The 16575-nt window shown below is 31.7% G+C and overlaps 1 protein-coding gene across 1 annotated transcript; it reads right to left on the bottom strand.

Moving 5' to 3' along the window:
- Window positions 1-1325: 1325 nt before the first annotated feature.
- Window positions 1326-16569, bottom strand: LOC107478481 (trifunctional UDP-glucose 4,6-dehydratase/UDP-4-keto-6-deoxy-D-glucose 3,5-epimerase/UDP-4-keto-L-rhamnose-reductase RHM1). The gene is made up of 3 exons (XM_016098621.3): window positions 16558-16569; window positions 1855-3432; window positions 1326-1769 (listed from the first exon to the last, which is right to left on the bottom strand). Exons 2-3 carry the CDS (start codon window positions 3418-3420, stop codon window positions 1326-1328), a joined length of 2010 nt encoding a protein of 669 aa, XP_015954107.1. The 5' UTR covers window positions 3421-3432; window positions 16558-16569.
- Between the last annotated feature and the right edge of the window lie 6 nt (window positions 16570-16575).

The raw sequence follows: 16575 nt of genomic DNA, 5'->3' as shown, positions 1-16575 counted from the left end.
TTTAGTTTTTTTTCCACCGGAGAAGATCCAGTCCCGCCAATAAGTTATAATTCAAATCGTATAGTCTTTCTATATTCACTTAAGAGGTCACGGTTTTGAGCATAATAATCAGAACTGAATCGGTGATTGAACCGGTCAAGTTATTAGATCACTGATTGAACCGATAGAACCGATCATACGTAAATAAAAAATATAAAATATTAAAAATTTGAATAAAATGACAATTAGGTCCTTAAAATTTTCGACTTCAGATTAATTAGCCCTTAAAAAAAATAAAGTATCAATTTGGTCCTTTAAAATAGTGAACGATGAACACATTATGTCCCTCCATTAATTTATCATGTGAAATTTAGTGGGGATGCTTATATGTCCCTACTAATTAGTCCTAAGTCGAAATCTTCGAAAACCTACTAACTCAATACTCTAAAATATTTAAAATAAATATCTTTACTAACATTTTAATATGCAAATATAAATATTAAAATATTTGATACTTATTTTAATAATTCTATAAATTCTAAAGAATTAAAAAAAATTGAGTATAAAACTAAAATTAAATTAAATTAATATAAAATAATTCAGTTGTGTATGTATATAATATATAGAATAATTAGCACATAAATTTACAAATGAACACACCAGGACCTGCATTTGTTGGGAAGACCATAGGACAGTTCGCGAATTGTATCGAATCGGCCAATTTTGACCGATTTTGCTAGTTTGTAACGAATCGTCCAGTTTTAAACGGTTTAAATTCTTTTTCGATCCAAAACTTCAATCGAACCGACTAAACTATCGATTCACCAATTTTTCGATCGAATCGGTCGATCTAATCCGATTTTTACAACACTGATTTTGAGTCTCTTTATCTTTAATTTAAAAAAAAAAAAAGATCACAACGATGTCAAAACATAAAAACACTCATTTTTTATTTGGTTCTAGAAATGCCAATATATATAATACTTGGTTTTTTTCTTTTAATGTTTCACTATTGGGTGGCCAGGTGGGTATATATATCTACGCTAAATCCATTTTTGGATCACATTTTTTTACGGTGAATCCTCTTCCCACGCCAAAATAAGTGAAAGTTACCCACCATCGCATTCTTTTAATCTACTACAACTAGTAGTGGAGTGTTGCAAGAAACTTGAATAATACTGCAAAAATTAATACGTAGTTCACATTTCCTAACGCAATCGTAGTGATAAATAACCACACCCTAATAAATAATAATCGCTCGTAACAAACAACAGTAAGATATTTAATTCTCTTACGACCCTTCTTCCCCTTCTAGAGGGGAATAAAAATAAAAAAGAAGGAACTAGTTAATTTTTCTTGTTTGGTTCAAAGACATACTTGATCAATGATTCCTTAATGGGAAGCAATTCTGGGAACTCTTTCTTCAATTTGGATGCATCCATCTCATTGTTGCTCCGAGGAGCAACTATAACCTTAGCTTGTTCTTCTAGTGTGAAGTTAGTCCACTTGTATTTGGGGTCAATGTAATTCCTATACATCTCAAGGATTTCGTTGTGGCTCACAACCCCAGGATTTGTGAAGTTCCAGATTCCCTTCAAGTTCCTCTTTGCCATCTCAATTGAGATGGGAAGAAGTTCATCCAAAATAGTCATGCTATTAGGGATGTTAACTACTTTGTTGTAACGAGAAATTTTTGTAATGAAGTTGCGAGGGTTGCTTAGATCCGATGAAATTGGCATTCGAACTCTAAGGGTGCATACATTCTCATATTCTCTCAACAGCTCCTCAACCTGATCAAAATTCAAGTTAGAAAAGAAATTATTGCTTCCGATGCTTCAAAATGAAAGAGGTAGGTGCAATAAGAATGTAACATACCATAGCCTTGGTTTTGGAATAGAAAGAACCAATGAAATTGGGTTTGTCTTCCTCCTTGAAACCAATACCAGAGCCTTGTGGATGAGCTGCATCATACTCAAATATGCATCCCGTGGCGTAATTTATCATCAAAATGCCTTGTTCCCTACAGACGTCAGCCAACGTTAAAGTACCAGCAACATTCGTTCTAATGGTTTCCGTTTTATGAGATTCACACCAATCAACATTAGGTCTCCCAGTCACTCCTGCAGCATTAAATACATGCGTTGGCTTTACGCTCTGAATATCACCCACCAGTGAGGACCGATCTTCCAAACGCCCTTTTCCATATTCATACGGAATCCCTTGCTTTTCACACAGTTTCCCCAATAATCCCCCAATCCACCCAGTTCTACCGTAAATCAAGAACTTAAAAGGATGCTTCTGTTGAGCAGTGCTACTATTCTTCGGTGACGGAACCACCATTCGAGTATTCGATGATCCAACCGATGCAGGCTTCTCACCTTCTGAGCCCTCAAGATGTCTTTCCATCCCCCCAGGCATCATCAGCATTCTTGGATGAGGAAGTAATGCCCCGCTGACGTCACCCCACCAATCAGGATTCTTGGTGTACCATTCCATGGTTTTCTTCAAGCCTTCTTCCCACGTGGTCCTCTCTGACCAACCTATGTTCTTAAGCTTCTGGTCATCAAGAAAGTACCTCTGGTCATTAAACGGTCTGTTCTCTACAAGCTTTATGCTAGTGTCTGGGTCAATATTGAAAAGTTTACAAATATCTTTGGCCACGTCAATAACTCTTCTTTCCTTCTTGGTCCCAATGTTGTAAACATGGCCAACCTCTCCCTTGTGAAGAACAACTTCAAAGGCCTCTGCAACATCTTCACAATAAAGATAACTCCTCACGTTCGAACCGTCGCCGTGAATGGGAAGATTCTTTCCCTGCATAGCTAGAAGGATGAATTTTGGAATCAACTTCTCAGGGAACTGATTTGGACCGTAAACATTGTTTCCACGTGTGGTGATTACCGGTAACCCGTACGACCTTCCGTACGCCATGACAAGCATCTCTGCCCCGGCTTTCGTTGCAGAGTAAGGGTTCGTCGGAAGCAATTGAGATGCTTCGTGGTTCCCGACTATGGCATCCTCTTCTGTCTCTCCATACACCTCGTCGGTGCTAACATGAATGAATCTCCTGATCTGACCAGTAACTTTGCAGGCTTCTAGAAGGACATGAGTACCGTATATGTTGTTCTTGGTGAACTCAAAGCTGTTACCGAAGGAGTTGTCAACGTGTGTTTGAGCAGCGAAGTGCATTATTGTGTCGATGGATTCAGTAATGAGAAGGTAGTTCACAAGATCGGCACTTCCAATGTCTCCCTTGACAAACTTGAAATTGCGACATGATTTTGAAGGAAGAAGGTTCTTGAGATTAGAACAGTAATCAAGCTTGTCAAGCACAACAATTTTGTAGTCAGGGTAGCTCCTGATAACGCGGTTGGCAACATGAGATGCAATAAATCCCGCTGCCCCAGTAATGAGGATGTTTTTTGGGGTATATGAACCCATGTCAAGCAACTCCTACAATCACAATACATCAATCAGAACCACAAAATGTAATTTACAACTAAAATAATAGCATAGTATGGCCATACAAACAGAAATTACTTCCAGATTTAAAAAAAAAAAGGGAAGCATGTCAATTAACAAGTCTAGTGGTAAAAGTTTTGGCACTAGAGGAAAGAACACATAAGGAGGCATGCAGCATAAAAAAAAAATTGAGAAATACTACTTGTCTTTTAAATTTGGACTATGCTAGGTATACACAAAAATCAGCCACTAAAGTTAAATATTAGTATAAAATACATGTTGAAATATAAATATATATTGAAAATAAATTAAACCACATAATATAAATACATTGGTGATTGATTTTAATGATTGATTTTAGTACACAAATAGTATTTTTGTTTAAAATTTTAGTCTTTAGTCAGTCTTTTAATTTAAATAATATTATTTATTTAATTTAAATATCCACTTTTATAAAAAGATACTTATTTTTTATGAAAAGTTATTTTGTTTTTTAGAAAAATAAAATGATGGACAATTTTTAAAAAATACTTAATTGCATTGAAAAAAATTATGACACCAAAAAATTATTTTGAAATATAGACCAAAAATTAACTACCCCTGTACAATACATATTTATTAGTGTGAGCTAGGTAATATTTTAGAAAAGACAATCCACCAGAAAATTAGGGCATCTTTGATTTGTAGTTTTATTTTTCCAAAATTTTATAGATGAAAAATTAAAATTTAATAAAATAAGATTTAATTTTTTCATAAAATTCTAAAAATAAAAATATTAAAAATAATAACTTTAACATGAACAGAGAGATTCATCGGCAAAATAGTGGTGCACTTATGCACATCGGGAGAAGTAATATATTTTACATATTTAATTAAGGAAAAGTCTAGGGGCCAGCAGTTTTATTAAATTTTGGCCAGCATGTAACCAGCAGAGAAAGGTGAGCCATTAGATGAAATTTCACACCAATCTCATACCATCAAATCATCATTAATGGCTAGTTGATGGCTAACAATCATAAAAATTGCTGCCCCTAACATTGCTCTTTAATTAAATAAAAAAAACCATGAAAGCACATAGTAAAAATTGAATGCCTGAAAATGAAATAAAATAAAAAGAAAGAAAAGTTTCTTGCGTCGAATAAAAAACACAGTTTAAAACTTTTTAAATACAGAACCAATTTTAAATCTTTTTTTTTTCATTTATAAATTTGACAACAAAAAATTTAAACATCAGTTCTTTTTCTGCTAACGAAAAAAAAAGGCAGAAGTAAAAAGATGGATGAGGAAAGAGAAGAATAAAATTAACTTTAATGTTAGTTTAAAAAAGTCGATTATCTGATTACCTAACCAGGCACATTCAACATAATCAGCTTAATCTAACGCCAAATAATTACAAATCTGACACAGATCTATTTTAGTTTAGTCCCTACAATTAGTTCAATTGTCATGTGGAGAAAAAAAGATTATCACCAGAATTATTGAAACAATAGAAGAAAGAGCAACATTCCAAACCACAAAGCACCCATTTGCCCAAAGAAAAGAAATAAAAACATTACTATTAACACACATCACACACAAAAGAAAAGAAACAAAAACAAAAACTTACAATGCCAACAAATCTAGAGTGAAGAATATAACAGTACTTTCAGACAACAATTGAAGAAAAGAAAAGGTAGAACGTTTGGAGTGATTCTTTTCCCTATTTTGTGAATTGATTGCATCAAGAGGAAAATGATAGAGCAAGAAATACGTTTATGTGTATGTATTTGCAAGAATGAACCGAGAAAGTTAAGGGGAGCCAGGGGATCAAGTAAATGACACAAATAACCATCCATATTCAACACATACAATAACGTTACTAGGAGAAACCAAGAGCCTATAATGTACAGACTAATATTTTACTAGTTCAACTTTTACGATCGAATGAGGTATATACACAAAAATCCGTTACTAATCCACTAGTATCATATATCGACTAGTATCATATATGTTAAAATATAAAATATATATTAAAAATAAATTAAATAATATATGTATTTATAATAAATATAGTAATTAATTTTAATGATTAATTTTATTATACACATTATATTTTTTTATCTTTATTGATATTTAGTTCCTAAGAAATTGTATAATTGAATGTACCAGTATTCATGCCACGAGACATCATAAAAAATAAAATCATTAATAACAACGAAAGAAATTACTAGTGTACTATATTTCTTATATTTTATTTAAATTCAAGAAACATAATAAAGTTAGATAACGATATTTATAAGGTGTTTTTTTGGATATTATAGCTAATTAATATATACAGGTACGATAAAAAAAAAAGGCATATATGGATCATATTATTTGCATTACCATATATTATTTAGTTTTTAAAACATATATTTTATAATAATTTATACTAAAACGTACTTGTTATTAATTATGAAATGACAACCCTTTTGACTAATTTTACGAACCTAAAATTTTTTTTTAATTTTTCACCAAAAATTTTTAATTTATTTTTAACAATGCAAATTTATCCTTTTAATTAATTTTTAAATTATTAAAATAAATTTTTATGATTAATTATACTAGTAATGAATGTTTAGGTAGTAATGAGTGTTGTAGTTGGCACTTAACTTGGAGGTTGGAGTAGGACTAGAAGTGAGTTAAGCTAGTTTATAAGTCAGTTTGAATTCGATTTGTTAATAGTTCGGTAAGCTAAATTCGTGAGCTAATGAGCTAAGCTTGATCTTTTTTCTTCTTGCTTCCGTTGGACCATCATAAATCCATTGCTAGCCATATAATCCATCTTCTTAATCTCATCCTCAAAGCTTTTAATTTTTTTGTCCATATCACTAATTTTTTTATGCCATCTTCTCAAAGGGACAATCAGAGCCTTCAGTTTGTCTGTGAACTGCACATTACTAAGACTTCTCCGTTTTTCCCTAACCATTCTTAGAAAACCCTCATTTGTAAACCAAAAATCAAAACTCCGCAAAGATCGTGGTCCACCTATCCTCTGTTATTACTGGGCAATGATCTGACAAATTTATTGGTCCACCTTTTACTATAATCTCCAGAAATTCCATAATCCATTCCACACTCATCAGCACTCTATCAATATGACTGCAAAATCAGCTTCTGAACCATGAAACTTTCGATCATTAAGCGGCAAGTCCACTAACTGCATATCTTGTATCCAAGTGACTAAGTCTCTAATGTAACATATCGAAACCTGACATAATCCAGTTATATAACTCAATTCCTCGCAAATAGCAAGTTTCTCAACTCTAACACGAACATTATATACCAACAGAAAAGCACAATTAGACTCATTTTTTTAGTAAAACTTTTTCAATATACAATCATCTCTCTCATTTGTATCCCACATTAACAACAGACCTCCAGATGCATCTTCCGACCTTAACATATTCCTATCCCACAACATCACTTCTCCAAATATGTACTACATCAAATTTAGTTACAACCTACATCTTAAATTCAATCATTCCTAACATATTCAATTTATGTTTCTCTTTTAAGTCTTTTACCATACTTAGTTTTTCATCACTCCTTAATCCCCTAATATTTTAAGAGTTAAAAATCATTAAAATTTTACTACATACCTTTTTGTAATTTTTGGGTTTGCATCTTTGTACTTTTTTTTTCTATTTGCCAACCTTCTTTTTTGAACAATTTTTTTATTCCGTATTTGGATAATAGCCATGATATCGTCTTCTTCATTATACTGTACCGCTCCTGACTCAAGTGCCAATTTTCATATTTTCCTATTTTCAAACATCAACTTGTTTTAATTAAATTGAGACTAGTTGAATACTCATAAATGCAAGTTGTGCTGCTCAGGTTGGAAGTGAGTCAAGCGAGTTCGAGCTCGACTCGTTAATAGCTCGATAAGTTGAACTTGTGAGTTGGTGAGCTGAGCTTGAGCTTGAAATTGAGCTCATAAATTAAATGAGTTGAGTTTGAGTTTGGAAAAGTTCAGCTTATTAGCTCGTAAGCTTATTTGATTATATATATAATTATTAATACACATATCCTATATGCATTTAATCTATATTTTAATATTATATATATACATATGAAATAGTTATATGTGTGTACATTAATGATGTTAATTATTTAAAATTTTATATTTATCTTTTATATATAATTTTGATGTAGGACATAAATAAAAAAATTTAAAAATTTTTATAGATAAATAATATATAAAATTGATCATTTAAATATTTTTAAAATATATAAGCTATAATTTATTGATATAAAATTATAGATTATGCTCTTATTATTTGAGCCAGCTTGTGAGCTTTCGGTAAGTCGAGTTTGAGTTTAAGAAATAAGCTCGACTGTTAACAAGACGAGCCGTGAGCCAAGCTCAATTTTTGTGAGCCGAGCTTGAGCTTGGTCTAGCTCGACTCAACTCAGCTCACTTCCAGCGCTACTTTGGAGCAAGAAAATAAAAAAATATATTAAAATAGTATCTAAAAGTTTATATCGTTAATAAAATAATTCTTCACGATATGAACGACAACTAAGTCCTCGAATAATTTGAAAATGCGATACAAATAATCAATAAATATTATATTTTTTATACATGACGAAAAAAATCTTTTATCTAACAAACTACGTACTTATCTATCATTTGATCCGAATTTTTGTGGAGACATTTGAATAACTATTCAAAAGATGTACATAAAAATTTAGAGCGTAAACATCCAATTTTTTTGTAGAGTGAGTTTTTGAACTTTTTATGATTGAAATTTGCGAAATATCTAAATTATGGTTCGCTTCACTTTAGAGAGGCGGGTCCGTATCTAAATTAAAAATTATTCCATGAAAATATTATTTTTATATAAGACAAAATATATTTTTTACTGATGATATTTATTTTTGAATCCAAATTCAACCACTAAAAAAATTTTATCATATTCTTTGATTTATTTAACTTTACCAAAATATTTTAGAAATGTGTTAGGGTTGAGATAAGATATGATACTAATATCATTTATATTAGTAATAGTTATTTATTCGATTTGGTAACATAATAAAAATAAGTGATCATATAATTATCACTTTTGATCATTATTCTCTAGAATTTTTTATTTTAATAAATAAAATAAATATAATAATTATCAAATTAAATAATTTTAAAAATTACCGAAATCCGTGTCCCTTGCTTATCTCGTTTACAGTGTCAACGAGATAATTTTGCACGTATCTCGTTTACACTGTAAATAAGATAAGGTTGGGTGACGTCTTTAAATAGATGTCGTTTGTAGACGTTGACTAGGCTCCATTCTACACTTTTCACCAGCTTTCTCCTCTCTATTATCCCTCTCTGACCATATTATTGACTGATACTGCGATGGCGCGCTAGGCGAAAAACGACGGAGATATCAACAAGTTGAACGAGACGTCCCATTATGCCGGGACGGTCGACTTTAAGTTTAGTTCTGTTGTGTTTAATTCTATTCAATCCCATATAGAAGTATTTTTTGTATGTAGTCATGGTTAGGGTAGTTGCAAAGAACTAGAGCATAGTTTGTACTTTATAGCTTTAGCAGTAGGTGTCTAGTAGAAATTTAGAACTCTATTTGCTTGTGGTAGGTTGTTACGACATAATTATTAGTTTGGAATTCTGTTTTACTTGTGTTAGATTGTTACTACTTATAACATTCTAGTTAAGTTTCGTTTAGTATGTAATGTGTAATTTAGAAATATGTGTAAGTTAGAAACATAGAAATATGTTCTTAAATAGAAGTAGTTGTGAGTTAGAAAGAAATATTTATTTAACTTTAATGTTTTGTATATCATATTAAATTGTTCTAATTATGAAACTGATAAAAAGTGTAAGAATTCAATACGAAAAAAAATTAAAATTATTTTTTTATAAGGCTGAATTATTTTTTTTATTCTTCAGAGGCCTCGCCTTCTACTGTCCGGACGAGTGAGTCATACCTTTTTTCCACCTGACGCCATTGTTCTGTATCTGGTTGAGGATAGATTCAGTGACACGATGCCTCTTAATTTCACTTTTGACAATTCTCTGATTTCGGCATTCGTGGAGCGATGGCATTTGGAGACGCACACATTTCATCTCCCGTGGGGTGAGGTCACTATTACCCTGCAGGATGTGGCATACCACTTAGGCCTATGCGTACACGGGGCCCCAGTACACACGGAGACGTGGACATTGATGGAGCAGCTGCTTGGATGGGTGGTGGTACGAGAGGTCGGTCGTCCTGTACATAGGTTGAGTGTACAGAACCACCATGACCAATATCTACAACCTTGGCGAAAAGCTCCATCACCTGTTCCGCCATGATCCTCCTATGGATGTCGAACATGAATCGCACATGTTCGTCCCTAGAAGCTGAAATAGTCGAAACCGAAAAATTTCATTATCCATGGGTGCTAGCAACTTATATTCCACCCTTCCGACTTCCCTTGTTTATGTACCACCGAGGGTGTTCAATATCAAACTCTTCAACTCCGACAATGTACTTACACACTGAGTGTGCAACAGTATCAGATTCTCACACTCAAATGTCACTCCGTTGTCGCCATTTCTTATACAACAATTGGGATAAACACACACAACTATGTATACGTTGTTACTAGCCATTGTTGCCTTATTTTTATGAGAAAAACGAGACTGAAAAAGATATGAAATATATGTGGAGAATGCCAAGAATTACACATCCTTTTATAACTACTGAAAATTCATCTTCTTATATCTCGTTTACACTATAAACGAGATACGTAAAAAATTATTTTGTTTACACTATAAGTAAGAAATACGAATTTCAGTAATTTTTTTAAATTATTTAATTCGATAATTATTATATTTATTTTATTTATTAAAATAAAAAATTCTTATTCTCTACGATTAATTTGTAGCCAAAACTTTTTTCTCACGTCTCTGGTACCTATCCATCTACCCTTTCCTATTAATTAGCTCATCATCCAAAAGTTAATTCAAAACATGGTGACCTAACGTAAGGATATAGATGCGTATGACATAAAATAAAGCTTAATAAAATTCAAAATTTATCCTCTCATTAAAATAGTTACTAATTTAACTTAAAGAAAAAGAAAGAAAGGGCTTAAAAAAATAGAAAAATAACTGAAGTGAGACAAAGAAAAAAAAAAGAGAAAAAGGTGTTCTTGTATTCAACAATCTTCATCTTCAATTCTTAAGAGACCAAGACCACCCCATTTCAATAATATAAACTAATCCAACCAAACAATTTCTCTCATGCTCATCTTCACTTTCATACAATTTTTTGTAAGTTTTGCAAAGAAAATTCTCTCCCTCTTCTTCACTATTGGTTCAGCCATTTATGGTCCTTCAAGGAGGAATCATGTTTTCATTTTTTCTTGTATAGGAAGTCATTTTTAAAGCTTATAAAAGAGTAAAGGAGAATATAAATCTCAAGCTCAAAGGTGAGAAAAATTTTCCTCCTCTTCCTTATGAGTTTTGGCCTTAATTTCCTGGAAAACAAAGAATAATTCTTTTGAAGATGTTTTATTCATGAAAATGTCTTAGGAATCTTAAGGAGTCACACACCAAATTTCAAGCTTCAAAGGGAGAGAAATCTCTCCCTTTTCCTTCAGTATTACTTCGGCCATAAAGTCTTTAAAATGATAAAAATTGTTTTAATTTTGATTTAAGAGGATTTGGTAGTTATAAAGCTTAAAGAAGTGATTTGGAAAGCTTCACAAGTGAGGTAAAGGTTATAATTGGATTAGATAACTCAATCCTAATTGATGCTTTGGTGATGATGACTTGATGAAATTGGATACATATATAGGCTGATTTTTTTAGATATGATATTAGGGTGTGTGTAATGCGGAAATATGATGATTATAGGTGATTTACACTGTTATGGCGGCGGTGAATTTTTGGCATTTAGGAGGAAGAAATCGGTGGCACCGATTTGAGGTAGGAGAAATCGGTACCACCGATTTGTGTGAGAGAGGGGGAAAATCGGTGGGACCGATTTGTGGAAGGGAGAGGATGTTGGGTATGAAATCGGTGCTACCGATTTATTATTATTATTATTATTATTATTATTATTATTATTATTATTATTATTATTATTATTTGGTGTGATTTGTGAGAAGATAGGCACGCAAAGATGTAGGAGAATATCGTGTATTTTGTACAGGTATCCTTTACCTGTGTTTGGCGGGTTTGTTCAATTTCAAACCAAGTATGTGATGGACGAAGCGAGTATGCAGGAAATGTTTTCAATGTACATGGAAAATCGCCACCGAATATCGTGCATCGAGTTATATATTGAGTTTGAACAATCTGAAGCAGACCGTAACATTGAGTTGGAAGATTATAATAGTGAAAGCGAAGATGAATTTGAAAGTAACTATTATTACTATTCTAACAGTATATATACTAATTTTATTATTAATCATAATAATTAACGATCATAAATAAATAAATTAACTAATAAAATTTTCATTATTAATCGTTACAGTTAATTAAATTCGATTACTAATACTGACAGTAACAACAACAATATATTAATATCTCCCTATTTCAATTTATTAGGTACAGATTTTCTTTTTTTTTTTTAATGTACTATTTTTTCAAATATTTTTTTTCCCTTTTTCTTACATTAAAATACACTACCCAGAGATCCAGAGAGCTTCATCTTCATCACCATTACAAACAAAACAGCCACAAACATTCATCTCAACAAACAAACATTCATCTCATCTCCATACATACATACATACATACAAGGTTTATTCCTATTTTTATTTCTATTTCTAACCACCTAATAATAAAATACATACATATATGTTTAATTTCTAATTTCTACTTAGTGTCATTACAATATATACTGTTAATAAAATCTAAAATTATCACTATCATTATCATTAAATAAAATTATGAAAAAAAAACTTACATGATTTGGATCTCCAAGATAATTAACAATATGAAGCTCCGGTTGATTTACTTCCTTAGTTTTTCTTTTTTTTGGCATTTTTTTTCTTTCCCTGATCTGTGGTGGTCCAACAATGGGGGGGTGTGTGGGGTTGAGAGGAAGAAGAAAGGGAAAGTTGAGAGTGAAAGAGAGAGTGTTAGAGAGTGAAAGAGAGAGGGGTATACGGGGATAAGGGTCACGGGCTGCACCACGGGAGCCACCTGCATGCGGGACATGTGGCAACGGGCCACCAATCGGTGCCACCGATTTCGGCACCTCCCTCTCCCACAAATCGGTGCCACCGTTTTCCTTCCCCCCAATCGGTGCCACCGATTTCTTTACCAGCGCCGTCACATCTCCGTCAAACACCCCAAACCCCCATAACGTCGCACAACACCAACGCCATCCCCATATCAAAATTAAAAAACTCACATATATATGTTTTTGATAATGAATGATTGAAATAATTTTAATTGAAATCAAAAGTTGTATGATGATGGCCAAATTGACTATGATGCTCTTGCGACTAAAATAAAATTTTATAAAAGTGAAGAACAAGTGAAGAAAGTTGTGTGATGATTATCATGATTGCTATGTGAGTAAAAGAATGAAAGATTGTAAGAAAAGAGCTTAAAAGAATTTAAAAGTGTCATAAAAGATAAATGGATGAATATGGATTTTGTATAATGCATTTAAAATAGAGTATTAGATAACCTAGGGTAAAAAGTGGGTAAAGTGTGAACAATAAAATATTTGGGCTAAAAATATGAATATAGAAAGTTTAAGGGTAAAAACGTAAATATATAAAAGATTTCGGCCAAAATATAATTAAAATAAAGTTTTCGACGTAAATGATCATTTTAGTAAAGTATAGAGGTAAAATTATAAATAAGATAAAATTGTAATCATGATAAAATTTAGGATAAAAATATAATTAGGACTAATAAAGGGTAAATGATCACTAAGAAAAAGATTGAAGGCAAATTGACAACTTAAAAGATATAAAGGGTAAAATTATTATTTTGATAAAAGACAAGAATAAAATAGGTAAATATGGAGTCTTAGGGATAAAAAGATTATTCGGATAAATTATGAGGTTAAAATGGTAAAAGTGAAAGTTGATTAATCCATATTTGATGATTATTTTTTGATTGAAAAGAAGGAAATTTATCACCTTAACTTGCACCTATTTCTTGTAAATGCATGTTTTGTGAATTATCTTCAACTTATAATTAATTGATTGAAACATGCTTTTTAGGCTTTGAAAATGTTCAAATTGATTATACTCTTATTCCATTTAATGTCTTGATATACTTGTTCAAGTTGTTTAAGGTTTATGAGACAGATATATGGCTTGAAAAGATGGAAGAAAAGCATGCAAAAGTGACAATTTCATAAAGAAACGAAAAATTGGTGAAGCTACAAGATGTATACATCATGCTATATATGCATGAGATACATACACATCATGCATGCGTACGCATCATATCCATCTTGTTTTTATTAAAAAAAGGTATGTGACTCACGATTTTGAAGCATTTTTTAGCCTAATTCAGTCCATTTCTACTGCATTTGAAGGAAACATGAAGGTAGGGATGGCAACCAAATCCGCAAGTACCCACCCCGCCCGTATCCGCACGGGTTCTTGGGAGGGGCGGGGCGAGGCGGGTTTAGGTAATACCCGTCCCGGTATATATATAATATATATAATCTTAATATATAATATATATAATATATGTAAAATAATTAGTAAATGATTAATAATATTGTATTATATTTAAATTTTTACTTTAATTTATATTATGTATGTGATGGTGGTTATATAAATTTTGAAATTTAATTTTATTTATTGGATTTTAATAATTATAGGGACGGGTAAGGGCGGGGCGGGTTAGGGTTCAACGTTTTACTATCCACGAGTAGAAGTGGGACGGATTTTATGCGGGTTATTGTACGGTAGAGTGAGGTCAGGTAGAGCAAAAACCTACCCCTACACTCCTAAATGAAGGGAAGGATAAAGAGACAACTTCACGTACACTCATTTTTTACATTTCTTCGGGTTTTAGTTCATAACTTTTAGTGAGATAAGCTTCAATTTCTCTCTAAGTTTTCTAGGATTTTATTTCAATTTTGCCTCTAGTTTTGAATTTTAATCTAGTTTAATTGTAGTTTTGTTCTATTTTCTTGATCCTCTACACTTCTTAAAATTTTCTTGTTAGTTTACTTTCTTTCATTTTGCTACTTTTATGAACAATGTAAATTATTGGTTTCTTACGAAGAAATTTAACATTTTATGTTTCGCTTATGTTTATTTGAGTTGTTAGTTGAATTTTTGTACTGGTTAGTTGTAGTTTTTGTTAATTTCTTACAATTTATGATGTTTTATTTTTATACACACCAAATGTTTGATGAAATATTTATATTAGTTATGGAGTATATTTTTTCTTTCTAGGCTTGGAGTTGAGAAATTGGGTGACCTTGAGTCATTAATATCCAATTTCGATTGGTAATTTGAGTTGTTAGTTGATCTTATTTTCATTAATGTTAACATTTTACTAAATTTGTAATGACCCAACTTTCGACATGTCAGGATAATTGTCAATCATCAGGCGTTACCATTTAGTTGACTATTAGGAGTAGACTCTATTATTTATTTATATAATATTGAGCATGTCGCAGTAGTTATAATCATATTTTACACACCGCTTTTTGTTAATGTGAGTTGTTAAGATAGATAAAATAAAGTGATCATAATTTCAGACAAAAAAATACATCACAAAATGTTGATAGAGAGCCAAGTAAACACATAAGGGGTAGCATTATCCCATATAGACCATACCGTATCTCAACACAGATATAGATTTTAAACCCTAAATTCTGAACTACACACACATATATTACAGACACTTGTAACCAACTCAATCTAGATTCTGGCTCATTCAGAAAGCTCCTAGTCTGAAACCTAGTAATAACATTAAAATTCTATCCCTCCATAAAAGGCTAATTCAAGTAGAGGAAAAACACTCTAGTCTTTAAAACCGTATCTAATAATAAATATTTTCCAATATATTAAACATTCTTAAGAGTCCTGTTTGTAGTAGTGAGTAACAACCTCAGCATTTAGCCTCTGTCGCCGTTAGCTCCACCTATGAAAAAAGTGGAGGGATGAGATGAGAACTTACAATTTCTAGCAGGGTACTAACAAGAGAAGAATTATGTATCAATCCTTAAGTACAACTCTAACATTTCAGATCGTCGTACATTTTTTGTATGATTTCTAGATTTCAGTATTAGCATTCGCTTATCTATTATAGTTTCAATCTCTTATCAACTAAGCCTTAATCTTTTATAGTAATCGAGTAGCAGAATACTAAACAAGCACAGATCAAACTCAAAGATATAGGAAGTAGAGATAAATCAAAAAATACAATTGCAAAAAATATGCACATGGTACATACAAAGAGAAAATGCATAATATGCAGCCAATATAATGCATGTGTGTCTTAAGTAGTGTAACACCTTATCACACAGAGTTTTACGTTTAAGCCATAAAAAAGAGGTGGTGTGGTACTGTAAGACCCCAAATTTTTTAAAAATTAAATAATGAATTTGTTTATGATTTATTATATTTAATCAAGATTGTATTTTAAGAGATTTCATATATAAATTAAGCAATTTCTTATTTATGATTTAAAACTTTAGTAATTGAATAATAATAAGAATTTTATATGCTTTAAATTGAATAATTAGATTTTTAACTTTACTTTATGATTATAAAGAAAATTGATTTTTATTATCTCTAATTATTGAAGTGGAATATTTATTTGAAAATAAATTTTAAGTTGATAATCAAATAATATTTTTATAGATATTATTATTAGATTAAATTTGGTTTTTAATTGATACTCTATCTAAATCCTAATTTTAACCACAAATTCCTAAATTAGAACCCACTAAACCTACCCTAAACCTTGAACCACCTCACCGCCATCCCTTTCCCAATACACACACGGAACCCCAGCTGCACAACCCACCCCTTTTCCCCCATTTCCCTTTACCCCCTCAACAGACACAAACACTAACCCACACCCACGAAGAACTTAGACCCAAGGAAGAAGAAGAGGAGAGGAAAGGGAGTGAGACCGAGCCGTCGTACCGTTGTGCCTCCCCGTCG

This window comes from Arachis duranensis, chromosome 3 (assembly GCF_000817695.3).
Source record: "Arachis duranensis cultivar V14167 chromosome 3, aradu.V14167.gnm2.J7QH, whole genome shotgun sequence".
NCBI lineage: Eukaryota > Viridiplantae > Streptophyta > Magnoliopsida > Fabales > Fabaceae > Arachis > Arachis duranensis.
The sequence above is the reverse complement of the archived record's forward strand: the minus strand, read 5'-3'. Positions and strand labels throughout refer to the sequence as shown.

What these genes read in the sequence shown, in the direction of transcription:
- LOC107478481 (XM_016098621.3), bottom strand. Translation starts at nt 3,420, where the DNA reads ATGGGTTCATATACCCCAAAAAACATCCTCATTACTGGGGCAGCGGGA. An exon ending in ATTCCAAAACCAAGGCTATG is followed by an intron (nt 1,770 to 1,854) that starts GTATGTTACATT and finishes AATTTTGATCAG; the next exon opens with GTTGAGGAGCTGTTGAGAGA.